At 40.8% G+C, this 26,678-nt stretch overlaps 1 protein-coding gene across 4 annotated transcripts in view; it reads right to left on the bottom strand.

The window, feature by feature from the left end:
- abca2 (ATP-binding cassette, sub-family A (ABC1), member 2) overlaps positions 1–26,678 on the bottom strand; it is a 69,238-nt gene that overhangs the window by 6,905 nt on the left and 35,655 nt on the right. For all 4 annotated transcript variants that reach the window (XM_034595679.1, XM_034595677.1, XM_034595678.1 and 1 more), the window contains 30 exons: positions 26,385–26,561; positions 24,817–25,038; positions 23,650–24,020; positions 22,178–22,337; positions 18,885–19,013; positions 18,559–18,726; positions 17,809–17,905; positions 16,943–17,116; positions 15,918–16,020; positions 15,412–15,526; positions 15,029–15,219; positions 13,896–14,046; positions 13,559–13,763; positions 13,306–13,470; positions 12,008–12,188; positions 10,475–10,687; positions 9,097–9,293; positions 8,428–8,601; positions 7,973–8,169; positions 7,492–7,612; positions 7,099–7,389; positions 5,467–5,688; positions 4,653–4,755; positions 3,878–4,203; positions 2,115–2,328; positions 1,289–1,394; positions 1,094–1,205; positions 904–964; positions 490–664; positions 236–351 (listed from right to left, as the gene is read on the bottom strand). In XM_034595679.1, the coding sequence (XP_034451570.1) occupies positions 236–351; positions 490–664; positions 904–964; positions 1,094–1,205; positions 1,289–1,394; positions 2,115–2,328; positions 3,878–4,203; positions 4,653–4,755; positions 5,467–5,688; positions 7,099–7,389; positions 7,492–7,612; positions 7,973–8,169; positions 8,428–8,601; positions 9,097–9,293; positions 10,475–10,687; positions 12,008–12,188; positions 13,306–13,470; positions 13,559–13,763; positions 13,896–14,046; positions 15,029–15,219; positions 15,412–15,526; positions 15,918–16,020; positions 16,943–17,116; positions 17,809–17,905; positions 18,559–18,726; positions 18,885–19,013; positions 22,178–22,337; positions 23,650–24,020; positions 24,817–25,038; positions 26,385–26,561 (5,237 nt within the window). The remainder of the gene's footprint in view (positions 1–235; positions 352–489; positions 665–903; positions 965–1,093; positions 1,206–1,288; positions 1,395–2,114; positions 2,329–3,877; positions 4,204–4,652; positions 4,756–5,466; positions 5,689–7,098; positions 7,390–7,491; positions 7,613–7,972; positions 8,170–8,427; positions 8,602–9,096; positions 9,294–10,474; positions 10,688–12,007; positions 12,189–13,305; positions 13,471–13,558; positions 13,764–13,895; positions 14,047–15,028; positions 15,220–15,411; positions 15,527–15,917; positions 16,021–16,942; positions 17,117–17,808; positions 17,906–18,558; positions 18,727–18,884; positions 19,014–22,177; positions 22,338–23,649; positions 24,021–24,816; positions 25,039–26,384; positions 26,562–26,678) is intronic.

Genomic DNA, 26,678 nt, shown 5'->3' with positions numbered 1-26,678 from the left:
TTGTTTCAGTGGAAAGTAGAGGCCTGTTATCTGCCTTTTATACAGTGGATAAAGAAGGGTGGACTGGAAATCTGGGCACCTCTGGTATCCTGTTGACTTTTAATGTCAAATAAAGTAAATAATTATAATTATATTATAATTATAAGTAAAAGGTAAAAAAAAAAAAAATAGCACGAGTGTGTGTGCACGTTTGTGTGTGGGTGTGCGTGTGTGTATGTGTATGTGTATGTCTCACCCATAGAGTAGAAAGAGGGAGAGGACTGCAGGGAAGTTAGTCGGCGAGGTGTAGGCTGGCAGGTCGAACACAAACAGAATGATAACGCAGCATGTGGCAGGTACCAGGTAATTCAGCTGAGGAGACACAGGGAAAAGAACATGTTCAGACCTGGAGAGACGGCGATATTTACAGTATGACTGAAGAAGACTGAATAGTTCACCCATACATCCACAACCCTCTATTAGTAGGTGCAGTGCCACACATCTCCTCACCATGTCCCATATGTAGTTAGCCAGCCAGTAGATGACAGGGTCACAGCCACTGACAAACTGCAGGTGTTTGGCCTTTGTGGATTTCTCTGCGACCAGGAAAACCACAAAGCTGGCTGGCACAAAAGACATGGCCACAATGATGAAGATAGCGATCACCACATCAGTCCCCTGCAGCCTGGATATACAGAGGAGAGGAGAGGAGAGGGAATTAGAGATAAGTTCAACTATCCTGGAAATTGTCTAAAATCCAGAGACACCTGGTGGTGTTCCTGCATATCAATCATTAACTGTGGCTATTAGCATCATTAATATTAGCACTAGTAATAAAGGTCAAAACTATAAGAATAAGCCCTCAAGTCCCTCTTTGTATTATTTCTTATTATTTTTTAATACTAGTGCTGCTGAGCAACTTACAAGTAGTCCAAAGACAGGCTGGCACTGGTTCGATTCATTGGGTGGTTTGTCAGGGTGATACCTGCAAAACACATTAAACACACAACACATAAACACTAAACACATCACAACAACCTCATTTGTGTAGATGGTAATATCAGCTTCAGTTAACTTCACTGTTTGTATGATTATCGGACTGGTATGTGATTACCATAGGCAGATGGGTTGCCCTTGGATGCCGGTAGGTTGGCGCGTAGGATGGCGTTGTTGAGGACGTTCAGATACGTGGGCATGCTGTGGTAACCTTTGTTGTTGTAAAGAACCTGAACACAGGACGTCGCTCTGTCAGCCACCATTTCTACTGTGTTTGTGAACGTCTCGTCGCACTCGGAGAGCGCCAACTTACCTGAGCTGATCTGCGGACTGCTATCTTGCGAACCATTGGAGGTATCTTCACCCCAAAGGATGCTGGGATTGATTTCTGGATGTTCCCCACTGTTAAACCACCATATCTATCGAGAGGAAAGTCAGTGAACTAAATAAATAATAAAAATAAGTAGACACTAGAGCAAGCGATTCAACTTCAATGTCACTCAGTAGAGTCCATACCTACGCCAAGGCCCAAATTAAATTCACTAGATCCAGATTTTTATTTGTATCTGGACCAAAATGCGCACACTCAGAAACATCAATGAATTACTCTGAGAAATCAACAAAAATCTTGAAAAATCTCTCAATGTTAAAGAAAGTGAAATTATCCATTATCAAATATTTCCTGATCTACATTTGCAATATTAACAGTATCTATTATGCAGGATGCTGAACTCTCTACACAGTCAGTGCAACAGCAGTTAAATCACATTTACTGCATTTATGTATAATTTTGTCTGACAATACTTAATTCACAATAATGAGCAAACAAATCTATTTAATGTTGTCCATAATATCAATATAATTTAAAACTTCACAGTGTGGGTTTGAAAACGTTCTGATGTAAACCATGTCTTTCCATATAGCTGGAAAGGTTTACAAAGTAGTGTCTGTAAGTGGAGACAGTTAAGTTTGGTTGCTCCTCTCACTAGAAGTGGTCGTCCAGCTAAGGACACAATCACTGAGGTAAAGAAATTCAGAGTGACAGCTAAAAGTAAGTACGTACTTTCAAACTCTTCAAGTTCTCAGTATTTCATTTAAAATGGTTCTTACTGAATGAAATGTTCCCATAGCAGTTCTACCTGTGCAGGCGCAGTCTGTCCGACGTGAAGAGCAGATACTCAGAGACGTTGCGGCCTGTGATGTCCACCAGGATGTCCCCTGTCACCACCTTCATGAGGGGGGGCCGTCCTCCCACCCCACTGGGGCAAGAGAAGCCTGTGCCCTGCATGGAGCAGGTGCAACGCACTGGTTCATGGATGGATAATGGGAGGGTGGGAGGGGATGTCACAGGCTCTGAGAAAACAATAGAGAGGGGTATTATTCCAATGGGTCTGCACATAATGTACCCTCCCCTAAATGGAATGCAGCCATCATTAATGTTATTTAATACATCTGTGCTTTTCTTGTTATAAATGGTAAATGGTTTGTATTTATTTAGCACCTTTACAACATTCTAGTCTTGATGACCACCGTAAAGGCTTTACAATACAGTTTTGCCATTCCCCCATTCATACATACATTCATACAGTGCATCTATGTGCAGCACTGTCTCTGTCACACAGCACTCACACACTGCCTGCACAGCCGTCAGGGGCAATTTAGGGTTCAGTATCTTGCCCAACGACACTTCACCATGCTGAATGGGGGAGATGGGGATCGAACTGTCGACTTTCTGGTTAGTGGCTCTACCTTCTACTGTGTTTTGGGTAATACAACAGTGTAGACCGGACACAATACAAGCAGATCTTGCTGTAAAAAACAATCCAAACACATTCTTCAATTTAAAATACGCTGAATGTGAAAGGGAATAATTGAAATAGTTAAGCACTTAATTAGGAACACCACATTAAAACTGAATAGTTCCTCCCTTCGCCATCAGACAGACTTGGTTCTTGGTGGCAAGGATTCAAATCTGAGTTTCTCTGAACTCGCTGTCATGATCATAAAACCAGTTTGAGACTTTTACTTTGTGACACAGAGCATCCTCCTGCAGGTAGTAGCCATTAGAAGATGGTGAACTGGGGCCATACAGGGATGAACATGGTCAGGAACAATACAAGACTGTTACATTCAAACCATGACTGATAGGTGTTAATGCCCAAAGTGTGTCAAGAAAACATTCCCCGCACCATTTGGCCTCAATAATGCATCCTTTAAGACTGACACCACATCATTTGAAATCAGCATTATACTTCTACTGTATCTGTGAATGCATCACGGTCCATTGAGGTCTCTGTATTGTAAATTATGTCATCAGAAAGTCTATTTGTTCTGTCCTCAAAGCTCCTACACTACAAGGGCACCAACTCCTCTTAGCAGACTCCAAGTGGACTTGGAATTATAGTAAGAACAGCTACATGTCCATTACTATGCAGCTGTGTGTAGTATAATTAAGGCTTAATTGGAGAGTATACAGCTAGTTAAAACATGTACCCTTGCATACTTGTGGGTGTGTTAAGTTAATACCACAATCCCCAGCAGCCTGGGCTGAGGTGAGGTGTCCACTGCAGCCTCAGACTTCTGTTCTTGGCTGACAGAAATGGAACCGGACCTGATCTCTGCTGTTGTAGATCATCCACCTCATGGTTGGAGGTGTTCTCAAAAACGTCTCTGCTCATCACAGTTGTAAAGAGTGATTATTTGAGTGACTGTAGCTTTTCTGTCAGCTCCGTCCAGTCTGACCTTTCCCCTCTAACCCCTCTCTTCATCACAGAACTGCTGTTTACTCCATTCTGAGTAAAAAGTACCTTTCTTCTTGAATATCCCAGGAGACTAGCAGTTTTACAAAGACTTAAGCTATTAACCTAATATTTAAGAGGGTCACATGATTAGATAGACTCACCATGCACTGTGGTTGGAGGGGCAACGGTGAAGTTCCACAGTCCGTCCTCGAAGCGAGGGTCTGGGTCATCTGAAGGTGCCGGGGAAGGAGGAGGGGGTACAAAGTTGGAGAGCGGGACCCCCTGCGTGAAGGAGTCCAGACACATGGAGTCAAAGTAGCGGGCGGCCAGGGTCTTGGAGTTGTTGGCGCTGGGGTTGAGGGTCTGGGCCAGCTGGTCCAGGGTGCTGTTAAAGGGGGTTTTGAGGACGCAGGTAGCTCCCACGCCCGAGGGCAGATGGAGGGTGTTGATGATCTTCTGTGGACTGGCGTCTGGAAACAGCTTACTCCTGATGGGAGGATAAAGATGCTACTCTCAGATTGTAGTAAACATAGTGTTCTTTATAAATAATACATATACCACACTCACATTACTGCCTGCATTGCACATTGTTAAAGGCTGAATGTAGCAGTGAATGTAACAGTTTATCAGATGCATCATGAACATGATTATTCCCAACATGTGTCACTGTAGGCTACCTCTAGAGGGCACACCAGGGAACTCAGACTGTACAGACCTGCTGGATTTTCCTGACGTAAACAGTACAACTGGTGATTTTGCACATCGACTTCTAAAACTGTGCTGATCTGTCACCAACTATTTTGTTGGTGGTTGTGAAGTTGTGCTCTTAGTTTTTAATTTGTCTTCAAAACCTTCTACCATTAACTAATTAATATAATGAAAGCAATCAAAGACACTGTGTTGGACAGAAATCAAACAGTAAAGCTGTCTTCTCACCTGTACTGGGGTCTGTCTTCATTGGCATGGGGAATAAAGTTGCCTCTTGGTTGGGTATAGTTATGATACTGAGATGGGGACAAGATCAGTGGAGGCAGATCTCCTGTAAAACAAGACAAATGAAATGTGCATCCACCAGTTAGTGTTGAAAGGTTTAAGCAGCCTATTCTCCTACTTGTTTGACACAGAATGAATCTTTTTGTTTAATATGATACATTCATCATTCAGCACATCTACGTCTGCTTACTGAATCATGTCAGTTATTTTAAAATACTTTTTTCATAATTCTGCAGTAGCAAATTGCCAATTTCCACAGATTCAGAACTCAATAATATCAGTAATGGATGTGATATATGCAATAAAGCACCATTAAAAAGGCTTGTTCATGATGATGTATTTCTAATTTTTATACTTAACTACATCTTTCTGATTGTAATTTTTTCATTTTAATAGAGTAAGCTTTTGCAGAACTTGAGTTTTGAAGTGTTTTATAGTGTGATATTACATATATAGGAGTTAATAATAATAAATCTTACATCTCCGGCACTATCATATTATCCATGAGGAGTTTTGAAATAATAGTAGGGTAAATCCAGTGGTTGATCTATATGTCTCTGTTGGTTCTCACTCAGCTAACTGAGAACTGATTCATGAATAAATCAATTAACCCATATTAGGCAGATTGATGCAATCAGCTCTGTACAAAGCTGACATCCCCACTAGCTCAACTGTGAACTGTCTTCGTCAGTATTATCATCAGCATTGAACACCTCAGCTGTACAAAGGTGTTCACCAGTTTTTTTCTTAAACTTACCAATCTCCGGCACAGATAAGGCCACAGTCATGGCCACACAGACGAAGAAAGCAGGCAGCATGATCTGAGAGAAGAGGCCCTTGGTATTCCTCTTGGCACAGTGGTACCTCTTGACAATCAGGCCATGAAACTGACTCAGCTTTAACCACCAACCCTCCAACTTGAAGCTGCCCTGCCCCTCCTGGACTTCTGGCTCTGGGGACGAACGGTTCTCTGCATCTCCTGGAGATGAAGGAAACATCACATGATAAACAAAAATGCCAAAATACTGAAAAGATTCATGCATTCTTCTTCCTTGTCCAAACCTGGATACTACATTACCCGTGGTGTAAGTCAGCAGTTGACAGTTTGGTAGCAGGTTTGGGAGTGGTATGCTAGTAGAAGCTAATGTGGTCTCAAGGGCTCACTTCTTACTTACTCCACACCCCCAGATTATTTTAATTTGAAAACTTCTAGTCTTGAGACATTAGTTGTCATTTTTTGGTATTTTGATTATTATTTGCAGTTTGATTATCAGATTACTAAGACAATCTTATTTGAGCTGTGTGTTGTATTGTTTTACAGCAATGACGTGTTGAAGGTTGGTTTTGTTATGTTGTTGTTTGGTTTGGGTCGGGCCAGCAGCTCAATCAAGGTGACAGAGGATGGGTGAAATGTGCTTTATTAGGTGAAATTTCGGTCGAGTTATTGCATTTATTTGATGTATTTATGCATAAAGATAGAATTGTGAGCTCAGCAGTAACCCAGAATCCTAATTTAATCTTGTGATCACAATGTTGATTGTGGTTTCTTTACTAATCTTTCTGCCTAGCTCACCCTATACCCAGCGGGGCAGGTGGTAGGCTCCAGGCAGGTGAGGCTGAGGTGGTAAATGTCAGTCAGTAGAGCAGAGGGAGAGGAGAGTAGGCAGCTTGCTGTGAGGCTGCAGATTCCAATAGTTTAGTTCTTTTTTTGGCTTAGTATGATTTTTTTTAGTATGATTTTCCCATAGTTTATTTAAACTCTTGTTTGTTTTGTTAGTTTTAGTTAATACACAGCAGCAGTTTATCACCTACTCCTGCATAAAGAACTGTTTCTTCAATATCCCTTTTTCAAGTTTTAAGTACCAAACAACATAGTCTACCTCTATGTGGGGTTGTGGCCCTACAATCTTGATCATATGATTCAGACTTATTGCGGCAGTGTTCATCCCCTGGAAACACATCAGTTGTGGTCTGTGCCACTAGCAGGCCGTATGTATATTTAGTTGTGTTGTGTGTATTTGTAGCACATGTGTTGTCAAATTGATGACGTTTTCTCAGTTTGCTTGTGTTTTGTATAGTTGAAGTAACATTGTGTTGAGCTGTCCTTGTTTTAGTTGATTTCAGTGACATATTTAAACTCCACATTCATTCAGATCAAGGTATTGTGTTGAGATGATCAGAACCAGCCATGCACCACAGGTCCGGGCCAATCGTAAAGTTTGTTTAACCTGAGAGAAAATTCAACAAGTTGTCTCAAATAACATGTACATGACAGCTCTCTTACTGTTACAGAAATATAAATTGTACTGTATCCAAAAGCCCTTGGTTGTAGCTTTCATGAGGCTCAGTGACTACACTGAAAAGTACATCTACAATCTTGTTGTCTTACCCCTGAGACTGGCAGAGTCGGGCTCTTGGCTGTTCTCAAAGAGCGGACAGTAGTCTCCATAGAAGTCTGCGTAGAGTCCTCCTTCATCCCCCCTCACTGAGCCGATGGACGAGGAGGATTTCAGAGATGACTGGCTCTGGGTCAGCTTGGAACACATCACCAGGTTACTCAGCTCCACCTCCGGCTTCACACTCTCCACTGAGGGTCCAGTCTCACCCTGTGTCCCCCCCAGGCCTCCTGAGCCCACTGAGGATTTCCCCACTGAGCTGCCCCCTGGGGAACCCTTCATGTCTGCTCATTGACAAAGACGGAGAAGGAGAAGGTTATTGTCTCAGCTTGGAGCCACAGATTGAACTTTAAACTAGAAGGTGTCGAGCTGCTCGGAGCTCTCACCAGCGTCACTGTTTTCCAGAGACTGGTCCTCCTCAGACACTTTGAGGAAGACCTCCTCCAGGGTGGTGTCCATCACCCCCAAACTGGTCAGGGCCAGGCTGTCCAAACTCTGCTCCAAAGCCTGGAGGCACCAACAGCAGAGGAGAAAGACACATGACTGTACAGTCGATTAATGACAAATTGGCAATGCATTCCATTAACTATACAGGGATTGGTAAAATGGCTTGTAAACCCTTTCAGAATTAATTGTCACATAGCCCTGGTAGTAACATGTCTTTGCCATTTAGAAAATGGCCTTTTTAGTAGCTCTTTTAATAACTGCTTTTACTGTTTATCAAGTAACAGAAGACCGTACACAGGACAAGAGGTTTGTGTGTGTGTGTGTGTGTGTGTGTGTGTGTGTGTGTGTGTGTGTGTGTGTGTGTGTGTGTGTGTGTGTGTGTGTGTTAGTGTGTGTGTTAGTGTGTGTGTGGGTGTGTACCTGGAACAGCCTCTCGAAACAGCCCTTCTTCACAGCCTCGGAGGGCAGTACATAGGACAGCTCAGTGTTGGAATCAGACACCAGCAGGCAGGAAGCAACAAACTGCCGAATAAACTGGGTGACCCGGGCCTCTGAGCAAGGTGACAGAGAGGAGGACGGAGACAGAGACGAAGGAGGCAGCTGCTGGCTGCCCTGGCCTGAAGGGTGAAAGGAAAACAGGCATGGAGATGAATGGAGGGATGGAGCAGTAGAGGACGGGATGATTAAAGAGACATGGCAAAGAGTGAGACGTGATGAACTCAAACACAAAAAAACGCAGAGGGCTAAAACGTTTCAAGGACACGGTCAATGACATTTCCTGCTACTAGTTTGACACTAAATCTGTCGATAATTTATGGCCGATTTAGCTAAAGAAATGGCAGAAAATCTGCACATAAAAGCGCATGTTCACACACCTGGGCCTTCACTCTGCTTTTTGACCAGCGTCAGTTTGTATCCGTCTCCGTAGGTGCTCTTCAGGAAGAGCGGTGAGCCGCAGCACTTGAGCTTCCCATGTGAGATGATGGCAATGCGGTCTCCCAGAAGGTCTGCCTCGTCCATGTGGTGGGTGGACAGCAGAATTGTGCGACCTGATGCAGAGGTACAACACACTCTCATTACACACATAAAGAAGCTGGTTTGCACTGCAATTATCAAACCAGAAATCACAAGTAAGGACAAAAAGGACAGGAAATAAATCTGAGGAAATACATCTGCAACATTGATGGGAAACTGAATCCAGAAGGAGATCAATACAATTCAAGAATATTTTTCACTTTATGCAAGGACACTGAACATCTTAAGGAACAGTAACAACTGTATCCATGTCACGTCTTGAGAGTTTAAAACAGAGTTTGGAAGTTTTTCTTTGAGTCTGCAGAAAAGTTTCCAGGCAGAAGAGTAAGCCAAGGAATTCTTTGATGTGCAAAAGGTCCCATATTAATGAAGGATATGCTTTAAAACAGCAGATACCTGCATTTTTTTGCATCAATTTGCATCTATAAGTGTTTTTCTTTTCCTCAGAACAACCTTAAACTGCAACTTGAACAGCTGTTTATGATGCAAGGCACTGGGCTGCCACTCACCCTGTTTGTACTTGAGGATGAGGTCCCAGATGGCCCTGCGGGCATAAGGGTCCACCCCCGCTGTGGGTTCGTCCAGGATGACGGCCCTGGAGCCGCCAACGAAGGCAATGGCCACAGACAACTTCCTCTTCATCCCACCGGACAAAGTCTGCACCAAGCTGTGGCGCTTGTTTGATAGCTCCAGGTCGACAATCATCCTGGAGACACACACGCAAACACAGACAAACAAACACACAAGTTGTTACTTGCTGTACATTTTGTAAGGTCTCAACCTCACTATGTATGAGATAATGTTTGTTATGATTTGAATTGTAGTGGTTTAACAACCCATAGTGTCTATCACTAACATTATACAGCAACTGTAACTAGTTATCTACACTAAACAGGTAATGCAATAAACTGATTATTATGTATATTTTCACAGCATTAGTTCCATTAAGTTTTGTTTAACATAAACATTTTCATATTGTTTCACAATAAGAACCTCCAGGAGTAAGAGGAAGGGAACTATTAAGCTACTGGAAGATCTTCAATGAGAAACATGTGTTGAGATTAACTGACAGAGGCTTAATGCTACAAATGCAGAACATGCTGAGGTGGAACTATAGAATATTACAAGTGTATAAAATCAGTATTTGAGCTAGAGAAGAGAATCTGAGAGCAGCAGAGAGGCGAGTGTGCCCCGTGTCTGTTGTTGAACTCATGTAATTGGTGTTTTGGGAAATGTGCATTATACTAAACTAAAGGACACAGTTAAAAGTGGAAGACTAGGGAACAGAAATAAGGAGCCTGCTCCAAATAAAGGCCTTGACCTCTATTTGAAAAAGTAAATACCTATAAATACCTTGATGTTAAACTCATAAGACCCAAACATAGGTGCCATTTACAGGAAAGGACTACAACTATTACACTTTTACACTATGACACAAAGATCCTTATTATCCTCTATTGTTCAACTCTGGAGACTCTCACCCCTCTGTGTTATTGTTATCATTTGTTATGTTTTTCTTTTATATTTTAGCAATAGACGATTAGAAAATACAACAAAGTGAATAAGATCATAAACGTGTGAGGTAAGGTTGAAGCCCCACGATAATGTAGTATTTTGCTGTTCTGTGATTCATACATGGTAAGACAGGAGCAGTGAGAATGAGAATGAGAATGTTTTAGAAAGTAGGGGTGCGATCAGGTAGCAGGTAACTCTTTTAAAGACAGGGCCAACCTGAAGATCTTTCACCCATTCTACCTTCCAGAGGAGCAGGGAGCTATGAAATATGTCTGATGTGTCTGGCTGTGTGAGGTGCTTGACAACCTTTATTTGTTATGCATTGTATTTGTCTGATTGGCGCAGACAGACATAGAATAAACTTATACTGACTTGTCCATCTCCTTGCGTATGTCTTCTTCAGCCATGCCTTTGAGTCTGGAGTAGAACCACAGGTGCTCCTCCACGCTCAGCTTGTCAAACAAGACGTTGTGCTGCGGACACATGCCCAGGTTCTGGCGAATACGCTCCATCTCCGTGCGGATGTCATGACCATATATCGTTGCAGAGCCAGAAGTGGGCGGGAACAAGCCTGTAAGGATGGACCTATGGCAATTCCATGTGAGGGTCAGTGGATGAAGCAATAGTGAAATAGTCAGAGACAATTCAAGCCATTATTTGTATGTTGTGCACAATAGTACATTGGATCCTGTGAAATGTATTCAATGCTTTTGGTCTGGATGAGTTGATTAATCTGCTTGATACACATGTTGAAATATAACTGTCGAGCTAAAGACTTTGTAGTTTTTCATGAACAGCTGACAGACCAATCATCATTCAAGGATGATACACTGTGGATGTCCAGGGGTCCAGGCAAACAAATTACATTTACTTGTGTCAATGAAACTAGTGATTAACTGTTTAACTGTTAACTGAAAATAAGAATTTTGACAGATTAATACTATATTTATCAGTTAAAATACATCCTGGGTCGTCATTTGAGTGAGTATTTTCTGCCCCAGGTCTCACAGTTAACAGACTGTCACTAAACTATCCCCACAACATACGTGTGTAATGCCCAGGGCTCCCTGCCTGTGGAGGATAGTAAAAACTTTATAGATACTTTGAGGGTGCACAGGACCACTGGAGCGGGAAGATTTCTTCCCATGTTGCTGATGGCTACTCTGACAATGACAGACGCACCGATTTTAGTTTGTTACCTGAGCAATTGATGGGCTTTGTTTTCTGTATATGAGCCACTAGTATCTAGGGACGTTACTTCCTATGTCTGTAAGTGCTCAGGTACTGACTGTCTGGAAATGTTAATCTACCAGTGTCCTGTAATTACCACAGGTGGCTGCAGAGGACATTGCTGGTCAGCAAACGTTACGTAGTTGTGCTTTAATTTACCCAGCTTTGTGCCACTCAGTGTTAATACTAATTTTAACTATCTTATTGTCTCCAGTTGTTTTTTATTTCTGCAACTTTCATGCTATATGAAATGGCCTGTTTCAATTAAAACAGTATACATTTGAAATGGTGTCTCATAAAAAACATCACTATCAGCTTGACCTTTTGAATTCATTTGAATGACCTGTGTGTCATTCAAACTTTGTTTAAACTTGATTTTTGTAAAAAAAAATTAAAAAAAGAGACAGATTTTAATTGGATTGGGTGGTAGTAGCTGTTTACCACCCAATCCAATTAAAATCCAATCACCAGTACAGGAATCTTTGATGATTGTATTGACAGATTTTATGTGACACTAAAGGCCGTAGTGTAATTCCTTTGTGTTGGGTGGGATGGCACCTTCTTCACTCAGTAAAAAGTCTTTAACATATCAGTATTTCATCTGAGCACTGATCTTCAGTGCTCACTGTAACTATCACACACATGCACATGTAAACACACACTAGTCCCGCTCACATGGTTGTGGTCTTGCCAGCACCATTGTGTCCCAGGAAGGAGACCACCTGGTTTTCATGGAGGTTGAGGCTGAGTTTGTTCAGGGCCAGTTTGTTGCCGGTCTTGTAAACCTTGGTGAGTTTGTCTATGCACACCACCAAGGGCAGGTGGCTCGGCTCCTCCTCTATGCCCCGCATCTCCTCTGTGGTAACAAAGAAAAAAGGAGATAGATTACATGAAAAGAAATACTCTGTTACTCTCATTTACTTCTTTTCTTAACTCTCTCTCTCTCACCTGTTCATTTTGGGGTCACATACATACCTACTTTATTCCGTTTTTTAAGTATTGAGTCTGGTGCAGTCAGTGTAACTTGAGTAATTATTGCTACATGATATAGCCTAGAACTACAACTTGACAATAATCTAAAGTCTAAAATATTCAGAAATGTCAAAGATCATTATTATGATAAAGACATAGAGTACACCGTAGATGTTGTGTCATTCCTGTAAGGTTCTCAATCACTCCGGTGTTGTCCACCCACCACATGGACGAAGCAGACCTTCCAGTGTCCAAACATAATCTTTTGACTTTCAATAATAATAGCAAGAGTATAAGGATTTGTCATGAGGATCATACACAAAATTCTAATGTTACAATATTTTCTCTTTGACTTCTCTCTCTCCATGCAGACAGTGCTGTACACATGTAGATGAATTGGATTTGGTTAATCATGGTGCCTGACACTCTGATAACCCACAGAACTCACTGTGAATTGTTTTCTTGAATTCTTGTAATTGAATTGTCCCTCCAATATCTGCTGACAAATATGTACGTTTTTTCCACAGTAACAAGGACGCACTGTATCTGGAAAGACATTTTGCTGTTGATTTACTTGCCTGTCACTTTTCAATGCTGCAAGCACCACAAACTAAATCATATTCACCTTAAGCTAGCCTTTCTGTTTTCAGTCATTTTGCTAAGCTAAATTAAACTGGTTGTGGCTTCATATTTAATAGACCTGTTTTATATAAGAATAACCCTATTTGACAAAATGTCTGGTTGGCTAAATCTATGGGTTTTGATCTAGACAAAATAAATGAACAATTTGTTTGATTTATGGAAGTTAAACAAGGAATTAAAATCAGAAGTGAGTGTGTGTGTGTCAATCACAATAATACTTAGGAAAGGGAATTTACTGTTTCGTGTGCGTAATCAGTATGAGACCACCAGAACATTTACAGACAGTAAGTAAGTCATTACTGTGACATGAATAATAAAACGTGTCCAAGTTGATGAGTTGGTTTAGATATTGTCCATACCAGTTCTCCGCTGGTCCATCGCACAAGCCTGGTCCTCCTCCATCACACTGAGCCTGGCAGCCCCCCCTCCACACCATGGCCAATCCCAGGTCTCAACGCGGCCACTGCCTGACCAATAGGACCTCTGCAGGGGGAAGTACCATGGGCGGGGCAGCCCATACATTCCTATAAGAGAGCAAAAACACTTAGTGTTTGCCAATAGGAATTCTATGTAAATTATTGAGTGGGAATTCAGAGGATGGTGATTTCATACCTGGATGGACAGCCTCAATGTACCAGGTTAGAACACCATACACACTGGCATCGATGATGAGCATCATCATGGACAGACCCAGGTTAAAGTCATCGCCTTCTACTGGTGACTGGCTAATGGTCCGCCACTGGATGCCAACACCTGCTACCTCATATAGTGCAAAATACTTGGAGCCAAGACCAAAGGCTGTGGTGGACATCAGAGACTGGAGGAGACGGGGAAGCAAGAATTTATTCATATAAGCATCATTTGGGTTATTTCTGGGAGCAGATTTTATGATCTAAACCCAAATTAGTTAGATTCAAATAAAAAGTTGAGAATAGAGAAGAGGACTTACAGCGATGCACTTCTCAAAGGCAGTGATCTTATCATGGGCCACCTCCTCCCTAATGGCCACATACATGTAGGGCACATAGCTGAGGAAGTAGATGATTCCTCCGCAGGCTGAAGCCAGCTTGGCCTTAGAGTAGATTACTGATACCAAAAAACTGGAAAACAAATGGAAGTTACATGAGTTTCTTTATTGCTCAGTAGTTTTCATGTAATAACATATTCAATCAATCTGTGGGCAGCAGTGTCTAAGGAGGTAGAGTCTGCACGCCAAAGTGTCCTTGAACCCTAAATTAACCCTGACGGCTGTTCTGACGTCAATGTGTGAGTGGTGATAAAAAAAAAGCACAGCATATAGAAGCATAGCAGTGAATATGGCTTCCAGTGTAAAGCACTTTTAGTGGTGATACACCAGGAAAAGTGCTATATAATACAGACCATTCACCATTCAATCTAATCACTCTTAGACACAGTGAAGTATTTAAACAAAAATTACTAATAATCTGTTCTGATACTATTTTCTGTGTTTTTTTTATTTCAACTGAGCAATAACAGACTGATAATAAATAAATAAAATATGATATAAATATATATATATATAAAAATAATCATAAATGTCCTTTTGCGTAAAATGCTGTAACTAAAATACTAACACTCTTTTACAGCCTTATTTCTGATTCAATATTCACTGTAGTAAGCTGGGAACTTCAATGGCTGGTCTGCACTTATACGACCCAGTTTCAAACAATGCAGTTGTTTACACAGGCTGCATATAAGCAGCTCATGTTTAAGCATATTTTCAATTTTCTTTATCTCAGTTAATGTGCATTGCGTTGTTGTGGTGCTAAATTGCAGGCGACCTCGACATAACAGTGTCTCTGAACACACCCTGTGATGGTGGACTGAGGCTGCTGCTGCTCTGCTCGTGTCTTGCTTTTACTGGGAGTGCTGTGTTGACATTGACCATGCATACATGCAGCAGGTCAGTAATCAGCAGCTTTTAGAATCATTGCTGTTATTATTTGAACAATATTACTGAAAACAATATGCACTTAGAGTGCCGTGAGCGCAGTGTCTCCTACATTTGTCTGAACTGTGCAGTCAGTTGTTGAGCTGTTTAGAGGAGGTCGGAGATCTCACCAGAACATGATAGTGGCCACAGCGTAGATAGTGAGGAAGAGCCAGATGATGAAGGGGTTACTGTGGAGCAACACCCGGCCATACTTCAAGATGGCTGTCAGAGCAGTGACAGAGATGGACAGCTGGACAAAGCCGGTGATGAACCAAGCCACCCAGTGGACTGCGTTGTTCAGACCCATCATCTTCATCACCTGAGAAAGTGGCATGATGGTTACACAATTTGTAACTGTACTTTGCAGCCTCGTTAACAAATAGTCTTGTGTGTGTTTGTGTGTGTCTGCATATTGATATAATATTAAGAAGTCGTGTTCTGGGAGGAACCATTGTGATACAACACACCAAACATGCTGATGACAGATATTGTAGTCTTGTCATGGTCTCACCTCTTTGAGCCGGTGCTCCTTCTCAGCCACAATATGCTGAATCATCATGGCTACTGAGTAAACCCAGGAGATCACCATGCACAGAGGCATCATGTGCTCAATCACAAACAGAAAACTGGAAAAAGAACGCACACACACACACACACACACACACAGCACAGGGAGTCAAGTAAAGACCAGATACACAAAAATACAGTCTTAACCAACACTACATACCAATTGCAAAGAGTGTCTTAACATAATTTTCAAATATGAAGGATATCATTTTTATGAAATAGTGTTTCATACTGCATATTATATATATTATGACACTTATTATATCATTATATTGATTAATTTTAATAACATAAAACATAACATATTGAATTTCTAATATCCAATTTTTCCATCTCTACTTAATGTACTAATTACTTGCTACTGCCATTTTCGTTGTCAACATTGACCTTAACAGGATGACAGAAACCAGAACATCACAAGTACAACATGACACACAGCACATTTCTCACTCGTCTCTGGTGTAACATGGGTAGGGGAACATCTGAACATAGTTGCCAGGCTCCACCACATCATGGCCCACAAATGTGTTGATGATGGCTCTCTCTATCATATCTGGAGGAGAGAGAGAGAGAGAGAGAGAGAGAGAGAGAGGGGGGAAAGTAACAATAAGACAATGTAATTGTAATACCTATATTTAAGGGTATGTATTCTGTAATCTGTAGCGTAATACATATTCAAATTAACCCTCAAAATTCTTTACCACTATCATGCTTATGTTACAGTATGAGGATGAAGCAGACATCTTTATCTTTATCAGACATCCGCAATTATTTCCAAGCAGGCAAATCTAGACTGAATTAAGCTTAAAAAAATAAAAAATAATAACAGAAATAAACAATATTTAAAAAACAGGACTGTATAACTTCTACCTTCTTAGTACATATGGCAGTGAGGTGAAATTAGTCGGCAGATGGTTAGGGATCATTATGAGACACTATGGTGCATGGAAAATATGATAACCCTAACTTTTCTAATCCAAATGTGAATCTAACTATAATCTACGATTACCAAACTGTAATTGTGTGTCAAGACAAGGAGTCCATGTCCTCGGCACATAGAGCATCATGTGACTGTGCTCTACACCTCACTGACAGGTTCATGAAAATAGGCCCTGCTGTGTCAGATGAGCATCTTCTCTGCTCTTTGCTCTTAAATAAAAGTTAACTTACAGTGAGAAAGTGCTTTTGTTGCAGCTTGTATGGCATCATCACAGGTGAGCTCACTTCACAGTGCACAGTAGTAAGCACTTTACCAGAATAAATCCTCTTCTAAGTAAAACAAATTACACAAGGCGTTTGACACCACAGTCTGTCTCCCCGGGGGACCTGTGTCTGGGTCTTGATCTATAGCACCGAGTACTGCTATCTGCACACTGCACTAAAATGTAGCTTATGTATCAAGTCATTACTACAGTCTACATCATGGACATGCAGTCTGTTCAGCCCTCGGGAACTGCTGGATTTCAGTCACTTACCTTGGATCCAAACAAAACCGTAGAGAAAATAGAATTTCCCCCCAGTGTTGGGCCCGGGACGCCAGTAGGCCCGTCTGATTTCATTGGTCTTTTCTGTAAAGCTGGAGTTCTGTCTGATTTTGTACAAAACATGAGGGGGCAGCGAGCCATCTTTGTTTGTCTGGAAAATCACACCTGAAAAGAAAAAGAACATATACCAAGTAAATTTCGCCCTGGCTTTGGTCCAGCGAACCAACATCATACTCTAGGTTCACCACTGTACCGTGCATAGTCTGCACTAGTGAATAAAGGGTCTGTTCTTTCTAATTATTCTATTACTTTGTTGATTGTCAACTAAGGAGGCTGTCGTCCCATTAATAATGACCTCAGAGGTTGTGCAAACACTTTATTACCACCCATAGTTAAATTTAATGTTTCATTGTCAAGTAACATCTACTGATCATAACTCTTTACAGCAAATGCCTCAAAACGACATCTGTGTGCGTTCAAGTGACAAAATCCTGTAGCAGCCGCAGGAAATATGACTGGAACACTTTACAACATCCAGGGGAAATAACCACCGGACTCTAATGTGATAAACTGCCATTTGTTTCCTGTTTCAAACTGACTTGTCAAGGTTTTATCTTTTAACCATGACTATGTGTGTTTATTTTTGTAACCATGACTACAAAGGTCCTGTAATCTTCCTATAATTCTTGCTAGGAAATATGATAAAAGGGTTGGATATCCATTTATTTAACAGTGATCTCCTGCTGCTGGTGGAGGATTTAATTAGGTAAATGGTCCTGTGGGTCAAATCAGAGGTTGGTGGACTTGATGCAGCTGAGGTGAGATGATCAAAACATGAAAACAGACAGATGACCCACTGGCAAACACAGACACGTTGTCCTGGTAGGCCTGGTTCAGGGTGTAGTTGACGATGCTGTCCTCATCTGGAAAGCCCTTGAAGACATCCACGCTGACCTGAGAGCCCAGAGCAAACAATCAAATAATGTTCCACAGCAGAAATGGATTCTGGTAAGAAACTCAGCACCAAGATAGGCCATCAGACTCGATTCCTGCAACACTGGTATGTTTACAGGGGCTCAGCAGAGAAGTGTTCTTCTCCAACTGAATCTCTGAGCAAGTCAACACATATTATCGTTGGCCAACAGTATTATACTCATATTCATTGAGGCACAGACAGAAGTGGAGGAGGCTCAGCAATCTTTAAATTTGACCTATCAATCAACCTTTGACATAAACCGGATACTGTTCAATAAAACAAAAGTTATATAAAATCGGCTATTAAGACAATACCTTTCGAATACTGGATACAGTATAAAGATCCTTCAACTGTCACTGTTTAGGCTTGGCGTCATTTCTAGTGGGTTGGCTTTTAACAACTGATATATAAATATGAGTTAGTTTGATCTCACCGCTCTCTTGCTGTCTTACTAGTGTTCATGAACTCCAAGCAGCAGCAGGTGATGTTCAGGTGTTGCAGCTGACTCAGGCATGTGAGGCATGTCCTCTGCATGTACCTGATACTTTATTGTTTGTTGCGATGCTAAATCCACTAAAGTTAAGTTACATCAATTTGTTGGGAACCATTGCTCACTACACACTGCACTGACCTTAGACATAAAGTTTGTCCAGCCACAGGCAGCGTTGTCGATGGTGTCCAGCTGCTCCAGCAGGGTGGAGGTATTAGGAAGACTGTAGTTCCCTTCAATCAGACTCTGCATCAGTTCACTGTCTGTGCCATTCAACAGCTCCGGGTGCAGCTGGAGCTCTGAGGACAGCTGGGGAGTAAGAGAGAGGCAGAGAGATGATAAGTGGAGCCTAACGTGTTTACCAACAGATTAATTTAATGAAAGAATACAAAAGCACAAATGGCTTTTCACATCCTGATAATACAGAACAACTAGTTATGCCAAAGATGACTTGTATGTAAGTGTACCTGATGCAGCCACACCAGGTGACTGTGCAGACGACCCTCCTCCAGAAAGGTCCTGAGCTGGGCGGAGATGTTCAGCCACACCCGGGTGTAGTGCGTCACATTCCCAACAAATGCAAATGTTTCATTTGCCTGAGTGAAGAAAGATATCATTTTCTTTCATTAGTTCTCCCTGCATTTGGTTTATACTCCTTCCTTTCACCACTTCTTCAATCCATCTCTCACCCTGCAACCCTCTCTGCTATCTCATTGGTTTAAGCCCAATTGCACAGATAAGAGATCTACTGTTTATACCTTAGCTTCTGCCAATAATCTGTAACTAACAGATGCTGGATGCTTGAGATCATTTTGGAGTGTCGAGGCCAGCAGCCATACAAGCTGTAGAGCCAGATTATTCAGGTGGCTCTGTGCGACTGTTCATGATTAATGTTTTGTGTACGGAAAACAAAAGCCATTAAAGGTTTACTTTATGATAAATGTCTCCCTGACCTCACATAATTCATACTGGGAGTGTCATCCTCTCTGCCCATGCAGCACTATCAAGAGTAAACTATTGTTAGTCCACCTCTGAGTACTTTCTGTCTTCACTACTGTCTTTGTCTCTCAATTATACCATTAGTTCAAACTGTCAGGTAATAGAGGATTGTTTATTCATTTATTTGATAGTGACAGTGCTCATTAATCAACAGACCAAATGAGTCAGAGTTAGATGTATAAGCAAATTTTCATCTGTTGTCCCTAGCCAGTTTTGAGATGGCAATCTGACATATCTAATATAATTACAAATATCTATGTATAATTGTGCATTATACATACCACCCAAACTAACTATACAAAAGATCCATGATTAATACACTACAGCTGCAGTGCAGTTTCCACCTATATAAAAAAAATGTCAAGATCCATATAAGGTCAACGTGAACTGCACCAAAATCTAATCAGTTCATCTCCAAGTGACCATTAATAAAAATAAAGACATTACCTCAAGCTAAACTTAATATATCATGTTCAAGAAAAACATGCTTTGTGAGGCCACGGGACCTTGTCATTTGATGTTTGACAATCAAATCAGTCAATCCTTGAGTCTAAGGGAATGTTTGTAGCAAACTTGAAGAAATTCCTTCTAGGCGTTGTTAAGATTTTGCATTCACAAGAGTGGGACAGACAACCTGAAAACAACATGTCTCAGTCCACTCCGTGTCTCTGGCGTTGAGGCATAGCAATGCAACACCTAGAAAAAATACAAAGCCACTAAAACACTGTAAACTTAAACACATAAATCAAAGGTGGAACGATTACACATTATCACAAGTTTGGTTTGTTTTAAGCTATATCTTAAGTTTGTATTTAAAGATTAGATAATTAATACTGTTTCTTAAGTGAACGGGTCAATTATTCCAATAGTTGGTGGCTTTAACTGTGACGACTGTTTGCTGTTACTTGCTACTTCAGTACTATACAACACACAGTTCCCCCTGTTATTGCCCTTCTTGCCCTGTCACTACTGACTCAGCGGGGCAGGTAAAGCCCATGTAAAACCTTTAAAACAAGGTCGGGATCAGTAACATCAAGCACAGTAGTTTCCCAAAAATCCAGTCAATGTAGTGTATTGGGGACTAATCTCAGCTGTGGATAATACACATTTGGTTTCTGGTCAGTGTGTGTGGGATTGAGTAAAAAATAAACAGCATTGTTGGGTTAATGGTGATGAAGGAATGTTTCAATGAAGTGGCTCATAGACCTATTTTCAACAGTGGTTTAGCTGATTTCAGAAAAAAAAAGTCTCGGGCCTAATTCATGCTTCAGTTTTCCTTTAGTCAAACATTTTTGGTGAAATAAATCTGGTGATGTAGAGACTATTTACTAAAGTAGTTGGCGAACAGCTGACAGAGTTGAATTAACACGCTAATGAGAAGTGAACACTCTGGTCAAAGAAGCACTGATGCCTGTCTCATAACTACAACAGAGTATTAGAGCCATGTTGAGGAAAAGAGATCCTGAGAATTTAGATGTGATATTACAAGGGAAAAAAAGCAGCACAAAGAGAATGAAGTCATAGTTTCTGTCTACGAGTCATTTTACAGGGTTAAAATCAGAGAATCAGCGTGTGTACATTTTAGGAATATGTAGCATCTTGTTGAGTTATACTTCAGGACAGGTCTGACTACTCTTTTGTCACATTACCACCACATAATCACAAGTATCATATAAGATAATATAAGAAACTGAGACAAAGGAACTTTCCTCTAGCGGCGGAGGAAATGTTTGGTTGTGGTCGACTGTATATCATTTGTTTCATCTGCATGACATTCAAGTGGTTTCATAGTTTCAAAATGAGATTGACTCAAGTTTTACATTAAGAAGAGTTTTTTTTTTCTTTATTCTCGTAAAGTTACAACTTTATTCTTGTAAATCTACTCCTTTTTTTCCTTTTAATATTACAAGTTCCTTCTCAATTACACCTTTTTCCCCTTAATATTACAACTTTATTCTCAAACCTGAGAATTGTTTTTCTTCAACATGGCCCTAATTCTCCACTGTACAGTATGTAAACCTGAGCAGTATATAATCCAACACAGCATGTTCACACTTCCATTTCCTTACGAGGTCAGCACCATCAAGATGGCTTCCTATAAATCCACAGCACATACTTGAGAATCAAAGTTCACTTATTTTGGCTCCATGAGCAAATCTACTAATTCCAGTTAGATGATAGATTTGATATATTTTGCTGTTTAAAAGCAGGTGTGACCAGGCCTTTATCCATTTAAGCTGCATTACTCTGTTTATTCTTGACTTTGGACAAATGCACTTTACGTCAAGTCCAATTACTTGTTTGCAACCTCCTCACATGATAATTGCAGAAGACTGTTAGATACTTTTGAAAGCTATTAAACGGAACTTGGGATGAAATTGTTTATCAATTCGGTGACTCTGTCTACAGTAATGAACATATCATTTTCAGTTTGTGATTGCTCTTAGCTCTACAGATCTTTCTAGCAATACTTCAATCAATCAATCAATCAAATTTTATTTGTATAGCCCATATTCACAAATCACAATTTGTCTCATAGGGCTTTAACATGGTGTGACATCCTCTGCCCTTAACCCTCAAACTTACTTAACTTATAGCTTTAACTTATACAGCTCTAATAAACTCAGAGCACATAACACAACCTGCAAGCACCTAATGGAAAACACACTAAATGAACCATAGTGTCAGAATTACTCAACATGGGATAGAGTAAAAGAGCTGTCATCATACACCAAGAACAAAGGCAGTTGTGTGTACTTACCTTCTGAATCACTTTATCCACCTGAGAGCCGATGGGGGAGTAGAGGATCTTGGGATTTGTAGTCATCAAATGAACCAGTAAGCCCAGATTCCTTTGCTCTTTGCTGGTGAATCCCAAAGAACTCATGTTGCCCTGCTTCAAAGCCTCTGGCTCAATGATCCTGCAACACGAGCCATTGAAGCCATCACAAGTTGATCATATTAATCGTATCTCACTGCTCCCAGTACACATTTTTCACGCCTAACAACTGTATTATCTGAATTCTTATTATTAGTTTCCTTTTTAATGTTGAATCTAATGTAAATATGATAAATATACAAAAAGGTGAGGACTGAGTATTGTTTAAGACACTGAATGCCACATAAATGCAGAGAATAATTCCCAAAATATTTTTTTTTGAAGTTTTACATCATTTGAATCTGTTGTTATAAAGTAAAAGGATAAAATGTGGGAACACAATGACATTTCAGAGTCATCTTACATCTTATCTGAGTAATCTCAACTCTAGAAATCTATGTGCAGGTCAAATTGACAGAGAAAAAACATGTGAAATATTAGTAAAGATTCCTTGTTTTGTATGATCAGTAAAAGCTCAAATTTCAATTCTATTCAATTTTATTTGTAGAGCGTCAAATGATAATATACATTATCTCAAGGCACTCACCAAATTAACTGATATTTCTAACCGACAGTTTCGAAAATCATTTGTAATATTCTTATTGTTGTTTTCACCCATGTCTGTTTGTTTTTGTGTGTGTTTGTTCCCAGGAAACTTTGTGGAAGGACGGGACATGGGCCAAGAGAGAACCAATTAGATTATGGTGCACAAAAGGGGCAAAGGGATTTTTCTGAACATTGTGTGCATATTGGACATTTACACCAATCTCCCAGGGAATAATTCATGGATCTTGAGTACAAAATGGGACAGCTTATTGACTGAATTAAAGGGGACTGTTACTGAGACTAATTTGATTTGTTTTCTCTTGTTTGATGTTGCATTTATCAGTGTTTTGAGCCTCAAAAAAAGAATGCAGAACAAGCTAAACATTACACGTTGATATAAAACCTCCTCATGAACTGCTGCTCTTTTTAGAGGCCCTTTAGATATTAGAGCCTTGATGTAAAAAAAAATTACAGTTCAATCAGGATTAAACTGAAAAGTTTGTTAAGAGATTATTGGCCACAATAAGAAATTCTGTAGGATGTCACCTGAGCTAAAAAGTAAGAAACTGGTGTGTCATCTTTTAGAACAACTAAATTTCAGGGGTATATCACCGAATATTCTGTGTTTAATATAGAAATATGAAATGGTTAAAGTGACAAACAATAAAACACAAGCCAAATTGTAATGGGGAGAAATGATCCTTTAAATAGATTCAAATTTCTCCATGACAACACAAGCAAATATTCTTCACACAAACAACACTGGACTGCAGCTCTCGTCTTGTCATTGTTTGTAACGTCTCACCCACCTGTTGTTCCCACACAGAATTGGCTGCAGTCCAGCCCACAGTTGTACAAATGCTGAAAACTGAGAATGAGGATTCTCTGCCTCCTCTTTCCCTTCTCTGGCTCTTCCCCCTCCCTCGGATCCTTTCTCCCCCTCCTCTCTGGGGATGTCAGTGGCATTGGGGCCCCAGGTGGTGGAGTTAAGGGGCCAGGTCATATTCGGGGGGGAGGTCGGAGAGCGACCAGCACAGGCTCCTTTGGGCAGCAGGCGAGCCAGGCCAGAGAGCATGTCCACGTCCTTGAGAAGCCTCTCTACATTGACCAGGTCCTTCAACAATGATCCCAGCTGGGACTGAGACAGTGGAGCCCAGGAGTTGGGTTGATCCAGGTGAAGCTGGTGGGATGAGGGTGGAGGAGAGGAAGAGAGGAAGAGACGGAGGAGGGAGAGTTAGTGAGAGAATAAAGTGTGTGTGTGTGTGTGTGTGTGTGTGTGTGTGTGTGTGTGTGTGTGTGTTGTGTGGCTCTATGGTTGTGTGTTGTGAATGGCTGAATGAGAGTCAAATTGTAAAAAAGCAAGCCAATTTACTATTTTTCATGTTTTTAATTTGATCAATACATTAATTCACGGTCTCCTTGTGCTTTCAACATAACTGAGCTGATGCAGAAAGTAAAATGTATTGTTCTTTTAAAAATTATTATTATTATTATTATTATCTTTATGGGGCAACTGCAATAGTCCACGAAATGTTCAAGAAAAAGTGTTGTTTCACCAATAAAAGGCTCAAATTGTCTGGACCTTTGTTAAAGGTCTGACAACATTACACATGTCTCGCTTAATGAGAAGTCTCATTCTTTTGGATTTTAAAGTGAGAAATAATTAAGGCGGAATCTTTTGATGTGGACAAGGTCGAGAGAGAGAGAGAGAGAGAGAACGAGCTGCTGCACGATTTGGAAAAAGGTTGGTAAAAAAAGAGCTTTTAGGGAACATTTGCAGTTTCCACTGTTGTGTCACGGCTGCTGTTGGAGACAAGAGTTTTTTTAATCTACCATTCATTTAAACAACCACACATATAAACATAGGGCCCAGGTTGAAATAAACCATAAGTCCCCTTTAACTTATTAATTCTATAAAATGAAGTATGAAGTAGCTGATAGCAGCAGTTGATCTGGATAGACTGTTTCTGTTGTACCTTCTCAGTGACACTCTGTGTGTTGATCTGTTCTCTCAGCACCAGGCTCATCTGCCTGAAGCGCTCTGACCTTTGACCCTCCCCTCCGCTGCACAATGCACTGCGATAGGCCTGCAGCGCCGGCTGCTGCTTCTCAGGCACCAAAAGGATGTTACCGAGCTCACTGGCTCCGCCCTCCCCACAGGTGAGGGTCTCCAGGATGGCTCCAGTCAGGAGGATCCCCTGTGAAGACAGAAGCAGGTTGAAGAGCTGAGCCATTAACAACCATTTATATATGGAAATAACGGATCATGTTTTCATACAATCTCTCCATTGAGACATTTGCAGTTGGGCACTCTGTTGTTCACACATTAAAAGTTACAGAAACAGTTGTGTATGTGTAAAGAGCACAAAGAGAATTGGGGGTATACTGAGCCCAGTTTCTGCTTCTGTGTATTGCCATTAGTTAGTACAAAAAGATAAATACAATTGACAATTATCAATATTAAATGCCATCTTAACTTTATAGTGATAGTGTCACATTCAGTGTACAAAATCCGATTTCTGCAGCCCCTTAATTAACAATGAGGAATCTTTGAAGACATCAAAAATGTTTGAATACTAAAAAGTGAGGAGCACAAAAGGCAACAGGAAATGCAAACGTGGTAGAAACTGTGAAGTTAATGGTGAAAAAAATACTTTCTGAACTCCATGTCCTGATTTATATGTTTTTTATCCACTGGAATGAGGGTCCTTGAAAGTCCTTGAATGTAAAAACCAAATACTTGTCTTAGAGATTTGCTAGTCTGCTGCAATTCCACAAATGAACTCAATGAATATTTCAAATGTACGGAAGCCCTGAAAGGAAGGCATGAGTTTTTTTTTATATGTGAAAACAGGTGAAATGTTTTTTCAACTGCCTGCCGAGAGGAAAGTGATTTTTTCTTTTTGACAGGATTTCAGTGCTTCTGTTTGCAACACTAATTTTGACGAGGAGAGGCTGAAGTGCAGAAATTCGCACAAGGTGTGTAAACAACCTGCAAACCTGCAAATGTGTTAAAACTTTTTTAATAGTTTTCCCTGCATACAGTCCTAGATATGCACAGGACCTTCGACTGTCATACACACACTGGTCATAGTTTAGAACCATATTGACTTAAAGTATGTCAAACCCTCATCCATGGACCAGACATGATCAATACAGATGCGTGCAGCTGTAGATTTGAGAAAAGTTAGTAGAGAGTATATGGAAAAAAGCTTTTTTTCTGTGAACTTAAATACCCCTTGTATTTGACATTTCCTAACAATGTTAATCATCATCAAGGGGTAAATTAGACCTACTAAAAAAATCAGCCAAAGGTCTGAATAATTATTCTTAAGTGAGTCACTTAGGAGTGACTAAGGACATTTAAGCAGAACCGGCATTGCACGCTCACGTTGCTTCTGTTATGAGTTGGATTTTGGTAACCTACGGCAGTCCACAGGTATAGCATGGCGGAGCAGAGGTGGAATTAGCTGAAGAAATCTGTGTAAGTGTGCAGGACTGTTAAGGTGCAGATGTGAACAAAGGCCTGAATCCGCAGGTTTACCTCCACCTCCTTCAGGGCCTGCTGGTCATTCCCTTGGTTTCCTGTGACCCCAGTGAGGCCTAAGGCTTGAGACATCAGTGTGAGCAGAGCCTCTCTGTGGGCTGCCTTTGTCGGGTCCCGTAAGGCTTTGTATATCAGTCCTCCATCCGCACCCTGGACATCTCCCAGCAGACTCTCCTAGGGGTGGGGGCAATACACACTTGCTCATTTTTAAATAAAAACCAATATGATACTACTCGATACAGCTGTAATAGGGTTATAATGATTTCATGAGTAATATTCACTTCAATTGAC

This window comes from Hippoglossus hippoglossus, chromosome 9 (assembly GCF_009819705.1).
Source record: "Hippoglossus hippoglossus isolate fHipHip1 chromosome 9, fHipHip1.pri, whole genome shotgun sequence".
NCBI classification, from domain to species: domain Eukaryota; kingdom Metazoa; phylum Chordata; class Actinopteri; order Pleuronectiformes; family Pleuronectidae; genus Hippoglossus; species Hippoglossus hippoglossus.
The sequence above is the reverse complement of the archived record's forward strand: the minus strand, read 5'-3'. Positions and strand labels throughout refer to the sequence as shown.